At 39.0% G+C, this 22,550-nt stretch overlaps 1 protein-coding gene across 1 annotated transcript; it reads right to left on the bottom strand.

Moving 5' to 3' along the window:
• Positions 1-353: 353 nt before the first annotated feature.
• Positions 354-21,377, bottom strand: DHRS7 (dehydrogenase/reductase 7). Its single transcript, XM_032246111.1, has 7 exons — positions 20,960-21,377; positions 11,816-11,968; positions 9,764-9,870; positions 8,754-8,993; positions 6,361-6,483; positions 5,651-5,866; positions 354-585 (listed from the first exon to the last, which is right to left on the bottom strand). Exons 1-7 carry the CDS (start codon positions 21,090-21,092, stop codon positions 538-540), a joined length of 1,020 nt encoding a protein of 339 aa, XP_032102002.1. The 5' UTR covers positions 21,093-21,377; the 3' UTR covers positions 354-537.
• Positions 21,378-22,550: the final 1,173 nt, after the last annotated feature.

Below are 22,550 nucleotides of genomic sequence, written 5' to 3'. Positions count from 1 at the left end.
TTCCCCGCTTGCCCTTCTGTCCCTTCCACCATGTGGACACACATTCCTCCACTGTGGAAGATGCAGCAATGAGGTGCCATCTTGGAAGCAGAGATCAGCCTTCACTAGACACTAATTCTGCTGGTGCCTTGGTCTTGGAATTCCCAGCCTCAAGAGTCATGAGAAATAGATTTCTATTGTTTATAAATTACCAAATATGTGATATTTTGTTATAGTGGCACAAACAGACTGAGACATGTTAAGTGGATTACTATAATTCTTTGGTCAGATGTGTGTTAACTTAGATTTTAAGCATATGTGCTAAAGTATTTTAAAAGGTTATTTTATCAAAGAATATAGTATGAGTTAATACCTTTTTTGCAAGATTCATGGCAATCTTTTATTATTTATTATTTCATTATATGTTGAAAGCAAAGTCATATCTATTAAAAAGTAAAATCACAAATTAGTCTCAGATTATTCAGAAGCGTAAGAAGATTGCTGTTTTCATGTTTTCCATTTCTCCCTCCAGTGACTTGAAAAGTACAGGCGCTCTTTTCAGTCATGTTTTCTCTTAAGGATATTAAAATAAGAAGAGTCAGCATCCTGTAAAAGAGGGACAGAAATATGAATGAGTACCTACTCCTATTTATCCCAGATTTTAACATTTAAGTCCTTCTGTTTTGAGGAGCTGTATCACTATGGTTCACTATTAAGAATCTTTGTAAATCTTGAGAAACTACTTAAATTAGCATTTAGAAAATCATAGCCAAAAATTCTAGATGCATGCAAAAGTATCTCCAATGAGTTTAGCATCATCTCTGGTTTAGAGAAGGGATAAATAGCACTGGACTACAATGCTAAATTCTCTATAATGACTTTTCTGGATCAGCATATCATACCTATATTGACTTGCCCTAATAAATAAAAAGAGTAAGTCAGATTTTGTAGAATTGAAATATATGGGAGATAACTCTTCAAAATTCTTTGTGAACTTTTTGTATATTGCTTAAGGAATATAACAAGGCAATGTGATAATCCCCAAGACGTGATGTTTCTTTTGGGAAGATATGCATTTACCACTTCCAAAACTTTGCACTAAGAAAGACAAAATAATGATAATACAAAATTCAGTGTAGCCACTGTTCTTGATCCCTAAAAATAATAAAGATTTATAAAAACAAAGTTCCAGGCACAATGTTCTTAGACTAAGGAAGCAAATTCTAGTTAACAGCAAGTACTATTAGCTTGAAATAAGCTATACTGGCATTTTGTTAACTTAGATGCTTATAAACATATATCAATAAGAAAATTTATATATATGTATATATGTGTGTGTATATGTGTATATATATACACGTGTATATATATACACACACACACATATATATGTATATGTGTGTGTGTATATATATACATGTATATATATACACACACACACACACATATATACGTGTGTGTGTGTGTGTGTGTATATATATATATATATATAAAAAAAAATAGAAAATAATGGGGGAGAGGGAGGGAATGTGTTCTCTTTCTGGGTCCACAAGGGGGCGTAGTTTTAAGGGCAAGAATTTCCCAGTGCCATGCCCCTCTCCCATCTCTCTCCTTCTGGGATATTTAACAGTTTATGTTTAAATTTCATGGGCAAGTGAAGAAACAAAAAGTCAATCACTCCAGCATAAGTTCTAAGGAACTCCTTTCATTGGCCCAAGGTCTTAGAGAAGGTAATGGTTCCTCCCAGGTTAAAAGTCCCCTTCTCCCACACCCCTTTGGACTCCATGTTTGGGTCCCCTTCCACGAACACTCCCTTAGTGGAAGCCATCTTTCTCTCTCCTGGATTTCCCCTCTGGAGTTCCCTTCCACACTCTCTGGAGGAAAACTGTCTTCCCCTCCTAAGCTCCATCTATCTCTATTCCCTTCCACTCAGTGTGGAAGCTGCTTTCCTCTCCTGGATTCCATCTTTCTGGATTCTCTCACTTAGTGTGAGAGTTAGCTGTTTCTCTCTCTTTCTCCTGTTTCTCTCTCTCTTTAAATAAAATCACTTTCTACAAACACTTTTGAGTCTGGCATTTACTGTGCACTGTGTTGTGGTCCCCTCTCTTATTCTTGAGAGGGCAGGAGACCAAGAACCTGGAGGAACATCCTCTCAGGGGAGCTGAGGGCACCCTGAACCCCAGTATTACAACAGGAAGAGTACAGACTGTAAAGAATGAGGTATTATGTTGTAAAAATTGCTTTGGAAAATGACAGAATGCCCAGCTTATCATAAAAAAGAGTGACAAAGTAGTAATACCATATGATAAGCAATATTTCAAAGATGGTGGTAGGAAGAAAAAGGCCATCATTTCTTAGAAAAGCCTAGGTGTAAAAAAATGCTAGATTTGCTAAATGATGTTTATATTTTATAGTTAGACATTCTCTAAACCAAACAAAATAACCTTCATATGGACATTTCTGGAAGTACTACTACAGTGGGACTTAAATTCTCTAGTCCCTGGTCCCTCTTTCCCCTCTGAAAAAAAATCGCATCTATAATGTGTTCTTTTTCTGCCCTATTATTTAAATTGAGAATGTGAACCGTACAGACATTATAGAAAATGTGGAAATTAGTCAAAAAATTAGAATTACCATCTGACCCAGCAATTCCACTGATGGGTATATATCCAAAGGAAGTGAAATCAGTATCTTGAAGTGATATCTACACTCCCATGTTCATTTTAGCATTACTCATAATAGCCAAGATACAGAAACAACCTAGGTGTCCATTAGTGAATGAATGGACAAAGAAAATGGGTGTGTGTATGTGTGTGTGTATGGAATATTCTTCCACAGTAGAATTTTTTCAGCCATAAAAAGATGGAACTCCTGCCATTTGTGAAAACATGGATAATTAATGAACAATTACTGCTAAGTGATATAACCAGGATACAGAAAAACAAATACTATATGATTTCACTTACGTGGAACCTAAAAAAGTCATACTCAGAGCAGACTAGAATGATGGTTGCCAGGGGCCAGAATATGGGGAAAAGGGGAGATCTCGGTCAAAGGGTACACATCTACTATTAAAATAGATGCATGTGCTATGTAATACTCATTGGTTTTACCTCATTCCTGAAGTACTCTGCACATCTAAGATGTGCCTATGACCCTGTCTAAGGAAATATGTGGATTACTCATTGTTTCAGCATCCGTTCTTTGCAGCAATTAGTTGGGGAATATTATTAACTATTTCTGAGAAATTGTGACCCTCAAAAGAATTTAGTGGCCTCACTGGCTCACACCTATAATCCCAGCACTTTGGGAGGCCAAGGTAGGTGGATCACCTGAGCCCAGTAGTTTGAGTCTAGCCTGGGCAACATAGCAAAAACCTGTCTTTATAAAAAATACAAAAACTAGCCAGGCATGGTGGTGTGCGCCTGTAGTCTCAGCTACTCAGAAGGCTGAGGTGGGAGGATTGCTTGATCCTGGGAGGTGGACGTTGCAGTGAGTAATGATCGTGTCACTGCAGACTCCAGCCTGGGTGACAGAGCAAGACTCTGTCTCAAAGAAAAATCGTAGAAATTTTCAGTTATAAGATAAATAACATATTATTATAACTTACAAATCAAAGGACTTAATGTATACATGGTGACTATAGTTAATAATACTGTATTGCATATTTGAAATTTTCTAAGAAAGTAGATCTTAAATGTTCTCACTATACAAAGGTAACTTTGAAGTGACAGATGTGTTAATTAGCTTGACTGCTGTAATCATTTTACAGTGTATATTAGATCATCACAATGTATACCTTAAATATATATCATTTTTATTTGTCAATTATAAAGAAAGTTCTTGATCATTAAGGAAGCTGAATATCCTGCTATATCTACCTCAAGATGAGAAGGGGGAAAAAAGCACAATAGCTAACACAACACTCCAAGTTGTGTTTTAAGTGCTTTTCAAATATTAAACTCATGTAATTCCCATAACAATCCTGTGACTAGGCACTATTACCATCATTAATCTCCACCTTATATTAATAGATGGGGAGACTAAGTGATAGAGAAGTAACTTGCTTTAAGGGCATGTGGCAGAGCTGAGATTTGAACTCAGGTAGCCTACCACCAGGCTGCATGCTCTTTGCCAGGAGGCTGTGCTTCCTCTGTAATGAGGTGGCTTTTCCCTCCCAACTCAGTCTATCACTGGGCACAAAGCCACTGCATCAGCTGTCCTCCAAATTTAAAATTCAGGCATAATCTTTGATGAAGCTCCACCTTTAGAGTTTCTATTCACACTACCAAGTCCTAAGAATACCAAAACACTCATAAGTGATTTGGCCCAAAGCAAACTGTTCCACATTACTACTTGGTAAAAAATGAAAAGCCCCTTTGTGAATTTTCACACTCTGGACGTTTTAGTATGTCATGACCCAGTCTGATAACCTTTTAAGTTTCTTAAGCATTTTGTTGTGTTTTTAACTTTTTTCTCCCTAATTCATTTTCACTGTCCTGCAAAGAGTTAGAACAGATTAAATGTCTAACAATTTGTGGATTGCCTAAATATTTGCAGGTATGTATAGTATGATCCTATTTTATAATTCTCTTTTTATCTACCAATCCCTATTGATCAATTTCTAAAAGAAGGTGGTAGCAAAGTGTATCAAAGGCTAGCAATAAAAACCATCCTCAGCAATAATCTTTTGCTGCATAATCATCTATAATTTTTTAATTCATTACATTTCCTATACTATCTACAAACTAAATTCTTGTGAGGGTCACAATTTCTCAAAAATAGTTAATAATATTCCCCAACTAATTGCTGCAAAGAATGGGTGCTGAAAGAATAAGTAATCAGCGTATTTCCTTAGAATAGGCACATCTTAGATGTACAGAGTACTTCAGGAATGAGGTAAAACCAATGAGTATTACGTAGCACATGTATCTATTTTAACAATGCAGTAAGTACTTTGACAGGAAAGCACAGGGGCTGAGATGCACCTGGTCCTGGGGAGAAGTGGGAGGGAAGGCCAGTTACCATTCCAAGGAGGTGACACAGGAGCTAAGACTGGTAGGATGGGTAGGAGCTAGTGGGGAGAAACAGTAGGGAAAGAGCATTTTGACACACACACTGGTCAAACTGTAAGTATAGAAGAAAAAAATGCAATCTTTGATTTGATTTTACCTTGTAAAACACTTCTTTCTCTAAGACTAGTAATAATTTATAGTAAACCAACAGATAATGCATGGGGATAAAATACTTTTTATATTTTTATATATATATATATATATAATTGAGATTGGTAGAAGGTTAGAAAGGTTTTTTGTTTTTGAAACAGAGTCTCAAAAACAGGCTGGAGTGCAGTGACACCATCCTGGCTCACTGCAGCCTTCACCTCTTGGGTTCAAGCAATTCTCATGCCTCAGCCTGCCGAGTAGCTGGAATTACAGGCATGCACCATCATGCCAGGCTGATACTTGTATTTTTAGTAGAGATGGGGTTTTGCCATGTTGGCCAGGCTAGTCTTGAATTCCTGGCCTCAAGTGATCTGCTTTGGCCTCCCAAAGTGCTGGGATTACAGGCATGAGCCACTGCACCCAGCCAGAAAGTTTAACACTGGAAAATTCTGTAGCTTCCTGCAAGATTGATACATCTTATTAAGAAACTCAGAAATTGGTCTTACCACACCACTCTTAAAGTTCTCAATCCTTTTCTTCCCCATCTTGTTGGTTATCCACCAGGCCCAGGTTGGCATGTATTGCCACAAATATACTACTGCCAAGAAAGGATGTTCTGAAATCCAAACTTCTTTCAAATCATTAGCCATGCTGATTAACATCAGCCGCACACAACGACTGGTTGCCATCTTGTAGGATTGATCTCCACCATTGCCTATAGTCTAAGAAAATTTAAAAATTAAGTGAATTTATCCATGCAATTTCACAGAACTTTAAGCTAGAAAGAACTCAAATGCCATCTAGTTGAGTGGTTCCTTTAGTGGAGCTTCATGCCCCTTAGAAGTCTCAATAGGTACTAATGGAAGTTTATAAACTATTTGTAGTATTTCAAAAAGCCTAACAGAAACCGCATGCTTACCAGATAATACAGTGCAGGCTAACTAAAAGATGAAGATTCTTTCCTTTTAATTAGAATTGCATAACCTTAATGTGCTTAATGACAATTATCACTTTAGTAATAAAAATCAAACTATTAATGCATTTAGCACATGAAATTCCATAAACAATTTTCATAAAGGCAGGAGTTGTTTTGTGAATAATTCACAAAAAAGCAGTTCTAAGACAAAAACCCTGATACACGGTGATAAAACACCAATACGTAAAACTAATATATAACTAGTAAACATTCAAATTATTCCCAACTAGAAATTTTTACCTTTGTGACTTCTCCAGCTAGGGAATTCGCCACAATATTTGATTGCACAGGTCCCGGGCAAATGTTAGAAACTATTATACCTGGGTATGTGGCAAGTTCTGTTCGAAGGCCATTAAAAAAACCCTAACAGGCCAAAAGAAAAAAAAGAAGAAGAAAGACAAATAAATACAGACACATATCTCATGATTTATCAAAATATGTTCTAAAATTTTCGAGTAAAGGACAGGTGGAGTAATCATGCAAGCTTATTAGGTACTTTCAACTGTAGGCTGGAGGCAATCTACAACAAACATTCTCAGCTCTTTCCAGGTGTAAATGGTTCACCCCCTTTGATAGTGATATCTCTTGACACCAATTATTTTTATGGTAAGCATGCACTAGATAGGTAAAAAACTATCCCTGAAGATTCTGATATACCCTTTTCATACCAGTCCTTCCCTCCCCACTCCAAAAAGGGTGTATGTCCTCCACTAAGAATGACTGAGGTCGGGTTTCTATTTATTCCCCACAGTGGTCTAAAGTTCCAATGTTTGGGGCAAAGGTAAGGAAGATGGGATTAGTACTTCACAGAAAGTATCACAAGGAATGAATTCAACTTTTTCCATTTATGTTACTATTTTAACAATTCATTTCAGTAAACATTTATCTTTTTGGGGTAATAAGGGTATATGCTAATTAAAAATGTAATATGATTGCCTACTGAATGACTTATTGAAACAGACTACAGTATACCCTCTAGACTTAAAGATACTGGCCATTTCTAAACCAATGGGGGTAAACAAATCTACTGCCTCTCATCTCTTCCTAAATTAGGAAATGTTCCAAGACATTGTTATAAGGCTGAGTTATCTATTGAAAAGCCTGAATAGCTAACCCACAGTACATCTGTATATGATCCAAAAATATTAAACAGTTATCAGCCCTGAAATGCTGACCCCAACAAACGGGCTATGAGGATTTATGATCAGACACTGATACAGTGCCTGACTCAACAATGACCACACACACACAAAAATGCTGGGTAAATGAATGGAAAACTCACATAACTTTAATGTTCTGCCTCTCTGTAGCAAAAGAGGAGAGAGAGGACACCAAGCAAGCCAATGCATCAGATACTAAAACCTCTCTTTGTTTGAAATCACATGTACCATAGTGTGTAAACTTTTCAATGATAAACAATTTAATTCTGTAGCTTACTGAGAATCTGAGAAGGAAATGTGCTCTTCAAAAAAAGCTTCCTGGTAAGTCTCAACCTGCCACATTTTATCATAGTATCAAATCTAGTAATAAAATAGAGTCTTGGAGGGCAGGCCAGACAGCTCATCTGTGTTTACTGAAAGCATTCTGCATAACTTAAAAGATACATGGTGCCAAACAGATGGGTGGGTGTCCTCCCTCATCTGCCTGCCTGAGGCTTGCCCAACTGCTCTACAGGAAGTGAGTGATGCCCGTTACTAAATATGAGGAAATCATCAGTATAGCATTCTGCTGCATCACTCTCTGCAGTGGTCTACACTTTGCAGCAGAAAAAAGATGTCCTAAAGAACCAAAACAAAATTTTCATGAAACCACGATGACCATGTAGCTACTGGATCTCATTATTGCAACAGTGAAATATTCTACTTAAACTGACTTCAACAGCATTAAATATACATTTTGTGAATTATTTAATCATTCTCTTCCTATTGGCCTTATTATTTCTTTATATCCGGTCTGAAGCCACCATTAAAAATTCATCCATTTCTAATATTTATACCTCGTAAGTTATGCAATCCAAATCAAGCTTTTTTCCTTGCCTCTGCCTTGACTAGATTTTCTTCTTCCAATGAAACCAGAGTGAATACAGTCAAAAGTTTTCCATATCCAGTAGGGATATGAGACCAGGAATAATCATCCCGTGGGATGTACCTGTTTCTGACATGCATATATAATTAGACCAGGCAAAATAAACACCAACTACAAGGGGGAAGGAAAAGAAGTCACAGAAATGGTGAGGGAAAAGTACATCCTGAAATGTATGTAGAAGAAAGGAGAAGTAGACCCCAATTTTCCATGAAGATGTGGTAGGAATAAGGGTAAGGTGAAGAGTGACATGTTAACTAGATGATACACTTTCTGAGGGCAGAAATCATAGCTTTTCATCTTAATATCCCCAGGGTCTGTTGTAGTGCATGGCACAATGCAGTGCTTGATACCTATTTGTTCACAAGTTAGAGGCATGTGTGGATCAAGTCTTTTTTAGCATCTACTGGGGACATCCTCTACCAAAGGGCCCCTTAGGTCTCTGTCTCCCCACATCACTTCCCAGTTCCAAGGGCCTCACACAGTGATGGCAATATCCCCATATACACACTTAAGTCAGTTCTATCAGAGTTGAGTTTGAGCAGCCTTACCCGAAGAGCATGCTTGCTGGCACAGTATCCACTGGAAAGGGGTGCAGCTATGATACCCAGGAGGCTATTCACAGTAACAATCTTTCCTTTCTTCCTCTCGATCATGTAAGGCAGAACACACTTTGTCAAGGACACCGTCCCTAAGTAGTTAAGCTCTATTAGCTTTCTGTAGACATCCAAGCTGGTATCCATGCACAAAGAACGCTGGGATATTCCACCATTGTTGACCAAAATGTCGATCTAGTTAAATAAAATCAGAAAAGGGGCATTTGGGGGATGTCCTGTGGATAGATTGATGGAATTCCTAGGGATAGTTGGTTATATTGTTAATGTGAAGAATCAGTGGCACAATGGTATATTTCCAGAAGTCACCAATTAAAAAGATAAAAGCCTGAATTTACCTGTGGAATTAAATTCCTATTTTAGGTGACTTTTTATGACAGTTAAAAATTGTCATAAAAACAAAAGCAGCCAGCCGGGTGTGGTGGTTCACACCTGTAATCTCTGCACTTTGGGAGGCTGAGCTGGGCAGATCACAAGGTCAGGAGTTCAAGACCAGCCGGACCAACATAGTGAAATCCTGTCTCTACTAAAAATACCAAAATTAGTTGAGCGTGATGGCGCACGCCTGTAATCCCAGCTACTCAGGAGGCTGAGGCAGGAGAATCGCTTCAACCCAGGTGGTGGAGGTTACAGTGAGCCGAGATTGCACCCCTCTGCACTCCAGCCTGGGCAACAAAGCGAGACTTCGTCTCAAAAAAAATAAATAAAAGCAGCCGTGAATTTTTAGCTTCTTTTGTGCTACATGAAGGAATTTGTACTTGTTAAGACATGAATAGTACTAATTCTATAACGCCAAAGACTCAGAAATTAAGGGCCCTAATTCACAGGCCTGAACTCACTGCATGGACCCCACTTGCCCAAAGCCCTTTGTATGATAGGACCATGGATGGGAATCTCTTCTGCAGTTACTTCAAAGCAAGTCTGTATCAATATAAGATGCTACTTACTCTGCCAAACTCCTGGAGAACAGCTTTAGTAGCCACTTCATGGGAACCAGTGTCGGTCAGGTCAAGGGGCAAAACCAGTATATCTTTTTCTTTTAAATTGCTATTCTCTAAATAAAGACAAAAATTTGTGTAGAAGTCATTCCAAAGTTCAATCAAGCTCCTTGCTGCTCCCATTAACACCCCACCCTGCAACAGGAGTGGCAACAAACTCATTTCTGGGTGGCCCTGTGAAAGTTCCTCTCAGTGGTCAGGAAGAAGACTAGTGGTGATATGACAACCTCTTATCAGACAAAAAGCTGGCTGGCCTCACAGGAAGTAGAATGGCACACTTCAACTTGAATATACAGTCTAACTTTACAGCTTGATTTCTGGCAGAAATCAAAATTATACTACAAACTATAACAAAAATTTTAGAGCAATTTCTTTAGAAGTACAGAGGTTCCTTTGTCTGTGATAGGCTCACAAAGTTGAATTGCTCTTCTACACACAAAACAGCTATTTGTGCTTAAAATCAGTAAGAAGCTCAGAGTCCTACCATCAAATGACATATAGAAGCTTCTCTCCAGAAGCTAAGGATTCCTGGAGGTAAACAGGGAAAAGGACACAAGCCTGCAATTACCAACCAAGAAACATGCTGCTGAGTTGTAACTGGCTGTTTCTGTTCATCAGAAGAACAACTGAAACTAATTTTCCTGGACTCTAACCATGAAATACAAATAACATCAGAAAGAAAAGCAAACAAGTATAGAAAATATAACAGGTAAAAAGACTTCATGAGCAAAAGGGTTAATTGTGAAACATTAACCATATTAAATGAAAACGTTTGCGCTAGAGATCTTCAAGATAAAAGGAAAACAGCCTTGTGCCAGGTAAGAAATGCTGACATAGTTCATCTACTCCACCAGCACAGGACTTGCAAATCACAGCAGCAGAGGAGCAACTACCAAAGGAAGTGGCCCAGTGCAAAAACACAACAGGCCTTTGAAAGCAGTATCAGGAAAGAGGACTTGTGGCCCTACTAAGCACTACTGTGGCAGCTAACTCTCATTTCTGGGTGGTTACCTCAATCAGCAAAGTTAAAGATTTAAAAGAATGACAGGTAGACAGATGACCCAAAAAATGGTCTGTTGGAAAATTCAAAATTAGTTTAGGTATTATTAATAAATGTTCCATAAAAAATAACTTTATTACTTGAGGTTGCTTTCAATGTGAACATAATGGCTGGGCGTGGTGCCTCACACCTGTAATTCCAGCATTTTGGGAGGCTGAGGTGGGCAGATCACCTGACGTCAGGAGTTCGAGCTCAGCCTGGCCAACATGGCGAAACCCCATCTCCACTAAAAATACAAAAATTAGCCGGGTGTGGTGGTGCACTTCTGTGGTCCCAGCTACTCAGGAGGCTGAGGCACAAGAATCGCTTGAACCTGGGAGGCGGAAGTTGCAATGAGCCAAGATTGTACTCTAGCCTGGCCAACAAAGTAAGACTCCATCTCCAAAAAAAAAAAAAAAAAGTGTACATAGCAATACCAAAACTCAAACAAAAATATTAACACTGGCCCTTTATGTCAATATGAAAGTATTACCTCAAGTTGTATTTTTTTAAACCAAATTCCATTTCTGTTCTTTTATCCTATATAAGTCTTATCCCATATGATTTTAATATCTGATACTTTAATGAGTAAGGATTCTTCCTAACTTCTATAATCAGATACATGTATGTCATGGATAAGAACCCAACTGTTCTGTCTCTAAGACAAAAATATAAGTCACTTGGTCACTAAAAATCCACCAGCATTTGATAGACTGTTGGTCACTCCCTAAGGCCAGGAGTCAGTACAAAAAAAACCATAGAAAGGTGGCAAAAAAGAAGAAAAAGGCAAGGGCAGCCAATTAAGACAAAAAGTAGAGGATGTGAGATGAAGCACTTAGAGCATTTGGGAAATCTTAGAGCTGGGAGAAATCTCTTTCCTCTCTAAAAGTCCCAAACTGTATTTGAGTTTGGATTCTGATTTTATTTCTAGGAAACACTGTTGCTATTTCAGATCTGCTTACCTAGGCATCTTCTTTTCACCCTTTCCAGCTCAGGTACTCTTCTGGCTGACAGCACAAGAGAAACTCCTAGTTTAGACAGCTGGTAAGCCAGCTCCTCACCAATTCCACTCGAGGCTCCAGTCACCCACACCACCATATCAGTCAACTCCCATTCTATGGAAGGAGTGGCAATGAAAGGAATAAAATAAGCAATGAATTACACTCATAAATCAAAGATTAGAAAAAAAAGAAAAAAGAATAAAAAAGAAAGCCTTAAACAGTACCGCTAAATATGAGGACATAATGTATGGAGCTTAAAATCTGAAATAGCCTAAGAAAACATTTCCTTCTTAATTAAAAAAAGCATTAATATAAATCATATTAGTAACAGCTATAAGTATTTATATATTCCAGAACCTTCCTGACTTTTCCAGACTCTACTTCAAGGCAAGCTTTATAACCCCATGGTTTCACTCCAAGGCTCTATTTATCTATGACAAACAGATAAGATAAGTAGATAAATAGGCTAAGTAAATAGTCACTGTCTGGATAAACTTCCTTTGCCATTAAATGAGAGATTCAGATTAGATGATGGCTGAAGCTCCCATCCAGTTTTTAATTCTATTATTCTAATATTTTGCAATGGAGGTTGATGAAGAATCTAAATAGATCAAGTTCTGTGCTGTTGATGAAACATCCTAGATTTTTAAAGTAATAATTTCCCCATTTGCCAATCATGCCTGATGCCTATCAGCTCAAGGTCATTTTGTAAAAGTGCTCCCCAGATGCCTGAGCTTTTATCTTAGGAGAATATAGTAATTCACCCAAGAACAAATGCATATTACAGAAAGATGGAATATTACCCTCTGCTTGTCCAATTATGTTCCTTTTAAAGACTAAAACTGTTATAGTACTAAAGCAATGACAAATGGTTTATTCTTTTCTCTAATGAAAAACTTGCACTGCAAGAGACTATATTCACTGTCTCTCGAACCCATAAAGTCACGATTATGTAGCTCCTGTGTGCCTTATTTATTAAAATATATGTTATTCATCAAAAATATCAAACAAGTATCACTTAACATCACATTTTTGATTTTAGATCAGAAAAGTTAAAATCAGGAAATGACTATACTGTTTCAAACAGCTCTAAATCCTCAAATGCCAGTTCCATCACACACAGCACTGAAATGCTCCCAGGTGAGAACTCAGTGCTTTAATTTTCCACAACTGGAAACGTGATGAATAAGAATTAAGGCACTGGATTGTTGAGAAATGGAACACCCAACTGTTTCTTAGACATTCAAGAAAATACCCCTTGTCCTTAGGAAAAAGTTTTCATGTAAATGGGTTAAAACATGGAAAGCATTCAGAGCAGTATACAGCACATACTCAGTGTTTAATAAATGTCAATTATAAGTATTGCTTAAGTTTTTAAATAGATGGACTTTACTACAGAAAAACATATACAACAGTCACTTAATAAAATATGTCTTCTAACTTATCCAGTTGGGGAAATGGGGTTACTAATTCTAATGGCGTAACATTTTTACATTACTTCCTTGTACTTAAGACATTATCTATTAAAAGTTTCACCAGAACTGTATGAAAAAGTATTATTATCTCAGTTTTACAGAAAAGGTAACTGAGGTTTACAGAGATTAATTTGTCCCCACCAGACAGTAGATTCCATTAAGTGTAGGATCCTGTCTACGTTGTTCATTGCTCAGTGCCTAGCAAGGAGTGGAATATTGAAAAGGCTCCATAAATAACTACTGAATAAACAAACACCCAAGAACCCTGGCAGAGCTGGGATATAAGCCCAGGTATATCTAGCTCCAAAGCCCACAATGTCCACTATTTCATGATATACACATTTAAATATGACTAACATTTTAAAACCCAACTGTTTCTTAGACATTCAAGAAAATACCACTTGTCCTTAGGAAAAAGGTTTCATGTAAATATCTCAACTAAGTCCTGGTACAGTGGCTCACACCTGTAATCCCAACACTTTGAGAGGCCAAGGCGGGTGGAACACTTGAGGCCAGGAGTTTGAGACCAGCTTGGCCAACATGATGAAACCTGGTCTCTACTAAAAATACAAAAATTAGCTGGTTGTGGTGGCACACACCTGTAATCCCAACTACTCAGGAGGCTGAGGTGCAAGAATCACTTGAACCTAGGAGGCAGAGGTTGCAGTGAGCCAAGATCGCACCCCTGCACTCCAGCTCTGTCTAAAAAAAAAAAAAGAAAATCTCAACTAAGGTTGGAAACATCCCAAATACTATGTCTGGGCTACAATGCTGTCCTCTCATATAATGTACTTTTGTGAAAAGGCACAATTGAGCAACCTTCCTATAGGACTTTATCAAGAGCAACATAACAACTACTCAGATAATCATTTATTCAATAATTGATTACTTGTTCCCAAGTGCTGCAATAATCAGACTCTAAAGTGAATATCATTTGTTTTAGAACCAAAGGATTTACTAACTAGCCTCGAGCTAACAAAGACTTTGATACTTATACAAATAAGCAAATATTATTTAAAGCTGACAATGTAAACCTTTTATACAGTCACAGTTATGGCCCCGTTCTCCCACCCTGAAGAAACTTTTTTATTTAGCACCATTTGTTTCCCGATTCCACTGAATTTGGTATATATAATGGCCTCCCTTAAGGAACCCCTGAAACTAGATTCTTAGAGTTGAAAGGAAAGTGATAGTTCAACTCCTACTCCAGCTTGAGAATTCTCTTCTCAAGCCCTTGACCATCTCTAATTTCCACACAGGATGAGGAAGCTAATTATCTCTGAAGCTTTAGCTCCTTTTTCGGGAAAAGAGAAAGATCCCTTTTTCATTCAAGGGATCTTTTTTATATTGATGTGATAAGCAATCAGCAGCAGTGGGCAGTAATCTTGCCTTGTGGTTCAACAAAAAAGAAGTCAAACTTCTAGTGTCAGTGGGTCCAAGTGTCCAGCCTGAGGCATCCTCCTCATCCCTCCTTCTCCCAGCACCTCAAACATTCATCAAGGATTTTGTATTCAAGGCCCAAAAGTTTGTTACCCAAGATGACAAATATTGACATGGATGCAGTTGATCCTGAAAATCATGTGGAAATGGAGGAAAAACACAGCTTATTAATCAAATGTTGGAACTCCAACATACATTTGAAGATCTCTCTGTAAGAGGACATGCAGTTACGGAAGAAAACCTCAAGCTAAAATCAGAAAACCAAGTTCTTGGACGGTACACAGGAGACTTTATGTCAGCTCCTAGTGTTTTTCAAACAACTGACACAAAAAAAAAAACAAAAGGAAATACAGAATTGAAGCCCTTCTGTTTTATGGAATTGCTGCTGAACTTTCTTTAAACATTGGACAGATTTCAAAAGTGATAGTACCTCTGTTTGTGGTTTCATTGAATATTTATGAAGCTAAAGTCAGATGTAGGCAACATTCATAGCGCAACAGGAGACTTCCATAAGTGTTTGTATTATGTCACTCTATGAGAATGTGCAAATGTATTGGAGACTTAATTAGAATTGCACATATTTATGACACTTAAAGATGAATGTTTTATCAAATTTGCTCTGATTTGTGGCTTTAGCCCTGTCTTTTATTATAGGCTTAGTAAGATATACAAGAAAATAACCATCACGCTGTGAAAAAGTACCACAATCAGGAACTGGCTGTACAGCTTCAGGTACCATGTCCATTTTCTTGATTCCCTTCTCTACTGGCTTCTTCCTTCCTATCTCCCCTCCCCTAGGGAAAAATTGGTTTCACTTTTGTAAAAGCAGTTTTAATACTTAATCATCTCTGAGAGTTAACTGCACTTTAATTGTCGAAACTTAACCAAATGAAGATATTTTCTCATCTAGGGCTTCTCATTTGTGATATTTAGTACTAAGATAGAATTGCTGGTTTCTCTTTAATCAGTTGAAAACAAAAAGAAGCTATAGAAACGAAGATTTTTCATTGAAACTGAATTGTCAATCTGGGAAGACTTGGCTGGGTACGGTGGCTCATGCCTGTAATCCCAGCACTTTGGGAGGCCAAGGCAGGAGGATCACCTGAGGTCAGGTGTTAAAGACCGGCCTGACCAACATGGCAAAACCCCATCTCTACTAAAAAATATAAAAATTAGCCAGGCGTGGTAGCAGGCACCTATAATCCCAGCTACTCAGGAGGCTGAGGCAGGGAGAATTGCTTGAACCTGGGAAGCAGAGGTTGCAGTGAGCTGAGATCATGCTACTGCATTCCAGCCTGGGCAACAGAGCGAGACTGTCTCACACACACAAAAAAAGCAAAGCAAAACAAAAAAACCAACCTATCTTTTTGTATAAAATAACCTAGTTGGTATCTGAAAAGATATAAATTCTGCTCATGTGTGTGTTTAAAATAGAAAAGCTTAAGGAAAAATAGAAATGGGGGGGAAAGTACTTGGTAAATACAACAGTAACCAACTCCAAATATTTTCACTCCAGATTTGTGTATCTCTGGCACAAAGTAGATCTTTTGGGAAACATCTGAGAGTAGATCAAGCTTGACTAACCTTTTTTTTGGTGGGGGTTGGTGGGGACAAGTTCTGGTTCTATCACCTAAGCTGTTTGCAGTGGCATGATCTTGGCTCCCTGCAACCTCCACGGCTCAGGCTCAACCCAACCTCCCACCTCAGCCTCCCAAGTAGTTGGGACTACACGTGTGTACCGTGATGCCCAGCTAATTTTTTTGTGTGTATTTTTTTGTAGATATGTGGTTTTGCCATGTTGCCCAGGCTGGTCTTGAATTTGTCAGCTCTAGTGATCTGCCCACCTCAGCCTCCCAAAGTGCTGGGATTACAGGTGTTAGCCACTGCGCCCAGCCAAGTTTGACCACATCTGCAAGAGAACAGTTACAAAGAGTTTGGTCTCAAGGTTTATTTCTACTCAGCAGATCAACTGTTGCAAAATTCCTTAAGAATGTATTAGTATCAGAATTGTGAAAAATGGGAGAGTTTTAGATGTATACTTATTGATAATCTTGTTCAGTTTTAGCCTACTTGTTCTCCCAGAATTTTTTGTAAACTCAACTACTCAGTTTACAGAGTTTTAGTCATCCTTTAACAATTTTTAAAAATTCGGTTTGTAGATTCGATTTGTTAAGGGAATCCATATCAGAAGTAATACTAAAATGTTATAATAGGAAAAGGGATCCACTAATATAGCTTATGGTTTTTAGAGCTGGGCTACTTTTAATCATGGAATAATCTTATGTATAGGTGTAAGAATGACTCACTATATGAATACATAGTCATACTGCAAACATTTTGTATCCCTTTTGTGACCTAATTTATAGACACTTAAATTGTGTTAGAACTCTGCTTTCTTGTTTTATGAAAAGCTGTTTCAGGAAGAAAAGAAATCAAATCTGTCTTCCAAATGACAATCCCTCACCGCTGTTAAGGAAGACAGCCATTATGTCTTCCCTAAGTCCTTTCATCTCTTGCTTCTCTAAGGCTAAATAAACCTATCCAATTTCTGCTACCTTCCCTCACAGGACATGGAATCAGATTTCCTTACTCTTCTGCTCACACCCACCTGCACTAATTCTAGTTGGTCAATGTTCCTGTTTGTTAAAGGGAGCTGACTAGGGCAGCACACAGGATTCCGTAGGGTTTGGACAGTGCAGAGCAGGATGAGATGACAAAAATCACTTCTCTTGTCCCCCAGAAGGTAGGGTCTATGAGGGCCTGGACTATGGCTGGCTCAGTCACTGCAGTGTCCCCAGTACCCAGCTCAGAGTTCGGCACATACAAGCAGCTACTCAGGAGACACCCCGTTGTTTGCAGTTGTTGCTTCAGACACTGAAGTCTACAAATGCGACCCAAGGATGCCTAATCTTTTCTGGTAGCCACTTCACAGTTGATTCCTATTAAGGTTACTGTAAACAAATACCTGAACTTTGCTCACATGTGCTGCTGTTGAAATTTTTCTTCCTCTAGACTGTGCCATGGACTTTTCTGGACCATTTGAATGTCTAAAATTAGTCACCCTTATATTTCAGCATGCATGGCTGGGCTCAGTGGCTCACATCTCTTATCCCAGCACTTTGAGAGGCAAGGCGGAAGTGGTCCTTCTGCCTTGGCCTCTCAAAGTGCTGGGATAAGAGATGTGGAGAGGAGGGATAAGAAGAGGCCAGGAGTTCAAGACCAGCCTGGCAATATAGTGAGACCCTGTTGCTACAAAAAGTTTAAAAATACCCAAGTGTGGTAGTTTGCACCTGTAGTTTTAGCTACTGGGGAGGCTGAGGTGAGAGGATTGCTTGAGCCCAGGAGTTCAAGGCTGCAGTGAGCTATGATCATGCCACTGTACTCCCACCTGGGTGACAAAGCAAGATCCTTTTTATTTAAAAAAAAAATTTTTTTTTCACCTTGTGAGATGTGTGCTTGGAAATGCACAAAATTTCTCTCGACAGATACAGAGGAGGCAGGAAATGGTGGCTGCCTCCAAAGAGGCATACTAGGTAGCTGGGCATAAGGGTCAGAGAAGGCTCTTTACTTTTTACTATATATTTTTTGTATTTTTTACTTTTGTATTACATTAGTGTGCTATTTTTTTTAAGTGACCAAAAAATAATAAACTTACAGAGAAGTCAAGAAGGATATTTTCTTTTTTTTCTTTTTTCATCTTCATAGTCTGCCCGTCTCTCCAGTGTGAGCTGTTTTGGGAATCTGAGTCTATTTCAATTTTCCTTTAATCTTCTCTTTTTTCTCATTCCCTACCTCCACCAGGAGTCTTTTTAGACTTTTTTTCCCCTAAAAGTCTCCTATGAAATGTTAATTCCATAGATATAATGTATATCATTTATGTATTATAAATATATCTGTGCTTTATACATAAAAGGAGTTCTGTAAAACTTACTGCTGCCGGGCTTGGCGGCTAATGCCTGTAATCTCAGTACTTTGGGAGGCCAAGTGGGGCAGATCACCTGAGGTCGGGGTTCAAGGCCAGTCTGACCAACATGGCAAAACCCCAGCTCTACTAAAAATATAAAACTTAGCCAGGCGTGGTGGTGCACACCTTTAATCCTAACTACTCGGGAGACTGAGGCAGGAGACTCACTTGAACCCGGGAGATAGAGGTTGTAGTGAGCTGAGATCACACCACTGCATTCCAGCCTGGCCAACAGAGCGAGACTCCGTCTCAAAAAAAAACACAACAACAAAAAAAAACAACAACAAAAAACTTACTCCATAATGTAAACATATGACTAAATTTTTAAATTATGTTAAACATTAAATTAAAATTTAAAAATTAACATCTAACTTTATAACTGTATTTGCTGAAAAATACAGTTATGATTTTTATGATCTTTGAGAACAGTGTCTCACTAGGCTGGTCTTGAACTCCTGGGCTCAAATGACCTTAAAAACATAACCTCCAAAGTAGTTGGGATTACAGGTACATGCCACCACGCCAGATTTTTACTGAATAACTTTTACGTAACTTATTTATTTAAATAGCAATTTATCAAACTGCATGTGCAAATTTGCAAATTATATAACTACAAAATGATAGCAATATAACTAAATTTAAAATCCTTTAAACTGTTCTTTTCCAGCAAAAGACAACTGAAAACATTAAATAATTTTCTTAAAATTTTCAATGATCTTAACTTTTAACTTTTCCTTAATATGAGAAAATAACTTTTAGTAGTTTAGGTATTCATTCAGATGTTGTCAATAGTTTTCCTTTTTAGGACTTGACATAATTTGATGGGTTGAATATTTTTTGTAGGATTAAATAATAAAATATAATCTATTTTCATTTAATTCTCCAAGTCCAAGTGAACCCAAAAGCACTAAGGATCAAACACAAACAACATCTCCAAGGCAGCATAGCAGCCAACAGGCACGCACATTCCCCCACTGAGATGCAGCAATCAATCAAGAGAAAGTCCATGGTTAATGAAGTTGTGCAGTATTTGGGATTCCTGCTTTAAAAGGAGAAAGCCCAATCGCTTGCCATAGTTTTGTAGCACTGCTGTCACGCCTGCGTTGTGTATTTTCTGTGACCTCAATGTCAATGCTGCACATGCTATACCCAAGAAAACCCAATCAGAAAAATGAAATACTAAGGAATAACATTTTCTTGGGTAGGGTTAAGCTTTGGAGGGGCACAAACCACTGTATTAGCAGATTTTTTTTTTTTTTTTTTTTTTGGTCCACTAGAACCAATTCTCACCTTGGGATCAATATCGCCCCCCTCAATGCCCAACCCATACCGCCCCCCCTCAACATAGTCTTTATTTTAAGCTACTGTCTCTTCCAAGCAAACTTTGTAACATGCTTTGAGTATTTTTATACCAGAAACTTGGTTCAGGGAAACCTTACTTACCCAACTCCTTAAGGATCCAAAGCCTAGCTTTCAGTAGGTCATTTAATTTATCTGAACATCAGTTTCCCTATCTGGAAAAGAAGACTAATAACGCCTGCCTTTTAAGAATTGTTGTAAAGGTTAAAGGCTTTGTGTGTAAAACGCTGAGCACACAGCCAACATACAGCAAGTATACACGATGTCAAATACGAAGCAAGGCACAGACAAAAGTGGGACAGGCAGTATGCCAATATTGATCTAGTTTCGCATACTGCCATTTCAGTTCTTTCTGGTGTTTGCCTTTCATCCCAGTGACTCTGGATTATCTTAGATTGTATTGCAAAAGTCCAGGAGCAAGAAGTGGAGGAAAGACAACTTCAGACAGTAGAAAGACCGGGCTTCCAGTCCTTACAAAGGAGGTACCGTTACAAACGCAGGGGGACAGTCACTGTTTCTCAAAGTATCATCCTCTGAGACAATACCGAAATCTTTGTCCTGCCTAAGAAGTCAGAGTATTCAGGGGCCCCGCTGATTCCAGCGCTCTTTTATATTGGCACTCCCTGGAGAGGTTTCCTAGCCTTAATGGCAAGTCTTCCGACCTGGACAGAAGACAAAGGGGCTTCTTAGCCCTGGCCTCTTCCTCCCTAACCCGCAGTCCCTGCGCAAGGCGCAGTCACGCCTTCGGGAAGCTCCATGCAACCTGCAAGGGACCCGGGATCAACGCGGAACTGGCTGAGATCGAGACACGCCTCGGCAGCTCCGAGCCTGGCCTCCCACTCGAGAGAGGCCTTGGCTGGTCCTCACCTGGGCGTCGCCCCTGCCACTCGGCCCATAGCAGCGTCAGGTCGCCGTCAGCCCGCAGGAAGCGCAGCAGCTGCACAACGAGCAGGGGCAGCGCACACAGCGCCAGCACCCAGAGCAGCAGCTCCCAGCTCATCGCGGCCGCTCACGCCCAGCTCCTCTGGAAGGAGACAGCCAGCCCCAGAGTCGCGTCGCAGCCCTGCGGGGTAGCAGCACCGCCCCTCCGGCCCGCCCAGCGCAGCACCGCCCCGGCTCCGCCCAGAGAGCAAGCCAGGAAGAGGAGCCGCTGGGACGCGAGGGGCTCAGCACCCGCGGCCCTGCTAGTCGCCCTACACGGCCCCAGCCCTCGTGCGCCACATCCTGCAGAGAGACTGCTTGAATTCAGGTGTTCGAGACCAGCCTGGGCAACATGGTGAAACCCCATCTCTACCAAAAATAAATAAAATTACAATATTTTTTAAAAATCTGATTCAAACATAAGCTACATATTATACTACATTATTTCCTCTCTAAACAGGGAAACTATCAGTGGCCAGGTGACAAGGAGAAGAGGTGCTTAGCCCCTCTTCTCCATTCCCATTCAGAAAGAGCATCCTCTTCTAAAGTTTCAGTATTTTTCATGAGGTCGAAAAAGTGAAAGAGTGTGGCTATCACTCAAGAACCCACAAGCCAAGACAGTGGTCCCTCCATGGGGACAAGGTCCTTTTACAACTAGAGAAAAAAGACTGAAGCCATGTGCTCTGGTGGCACCTTACAACCTGATTCCACCACGCACAAATTTACTCTCAGCTGAAGTGTCTGTTTGGCAATCAAAGCCTAGCTTGCTGTCAAATCCTTGCCTTACCCAAGCCATAAGTCACATCCTTATAAAAACAGAGAACGTAATGAAAATACCAAAGTCTTGCATACTCTAATACACAAAATAGTAAAATACTGTTCTTGATTAATTTCCTTTTGAAATGAGCTTCAAAACAATTACTTCCCACTAAATACCTACATGTGTTTGAGGCATTAACAGTAGCATCTTTCTTGTTTTCAAGCACTTGAAAGCAAGAGGGATTTCTATTCACAAGCCTCAGAGGGACCCAGTTAGTGTGCATAGAAACTAGGCCATGGATGAGAACGACCTGTGGCCAAATGGAGAAAGCTGTGGGCGTTGATGCAGTAGAACTTTCATCCTCTTTATTTCCTAAAATACCTTGCATGCTCTGATATCAAAGGATGTTCCTTGGCTGAAATTAAATGTTACTTTAAAACAGTTATGGTAATGAAATATTCCTTCCCCAATATTTTCTTTTTCCAGTCTTGCCTACTAAACTTTTCTTTTTCTTCAAATGTTTTAAAGAATGTTACTTGCAGTAATCAAATTTCCTTAAACAGCTCTTCCTTCTCTCTATTATAAACCTACCTGCCTCCCCACCCTCATCCTTCTCTAAAAAGCTTTTTTGGGTTATCTGGACTTACAGTCATCTCTTCCCTAATCTCACCTCTTTTTGCAATTACTTCTGAACTATGTCTGAAATTGTTTTCTAATTATTTTTGGGGTTAATATATTATAGAATCCTTGAAATAAAGTAGCAAATCTGATGCTTCT

The sequence above is a fragment of the Sapajus apella genome, unplaced genomic scaffold (genome assembly GCF_009761245.1).
Source record: "Sapajus apella isolate SASKATOON/1434 unplaced genomic scaffold, GSC_monkey_1.0 scaffold59, whole genome shotgun sequence".
Lineage (NCBI taxonomy): Eukaryota > Metazoa > Chordata > Mammalia > Primates > Cebidae > Sapajus > Sapajus apella.
This window is presented reverse-complemented; position numbering and strand designations above follow the sequence as displayed.

Excerpts from the sequence above, each read along its gene's own strand:
- DHRS7 (XM_032246111.1), bottom strand. The coding sequence starts at position 21,092 with ATGAGCTGGGAGCTGCTGCTCTGGGTGCTGGCGCTGTGTGCGCTGCCC. Across the intron at positions 6,484-8,753 it reads CCAGCAAGCATGCTCTTCGG|GGTTTTTTTAATGGCCTTCG; the intron begins GTAAGGCTGCTC and ends TTGGCCTGTTAG. Across the intron at positions 586-5,650 it reads AGAACTTTAAGAGTGGTGTG|GATGCTGACTCTTCTTATTT; the intron begins GTAAGACCAATT and ends CCTCTTTTACAG.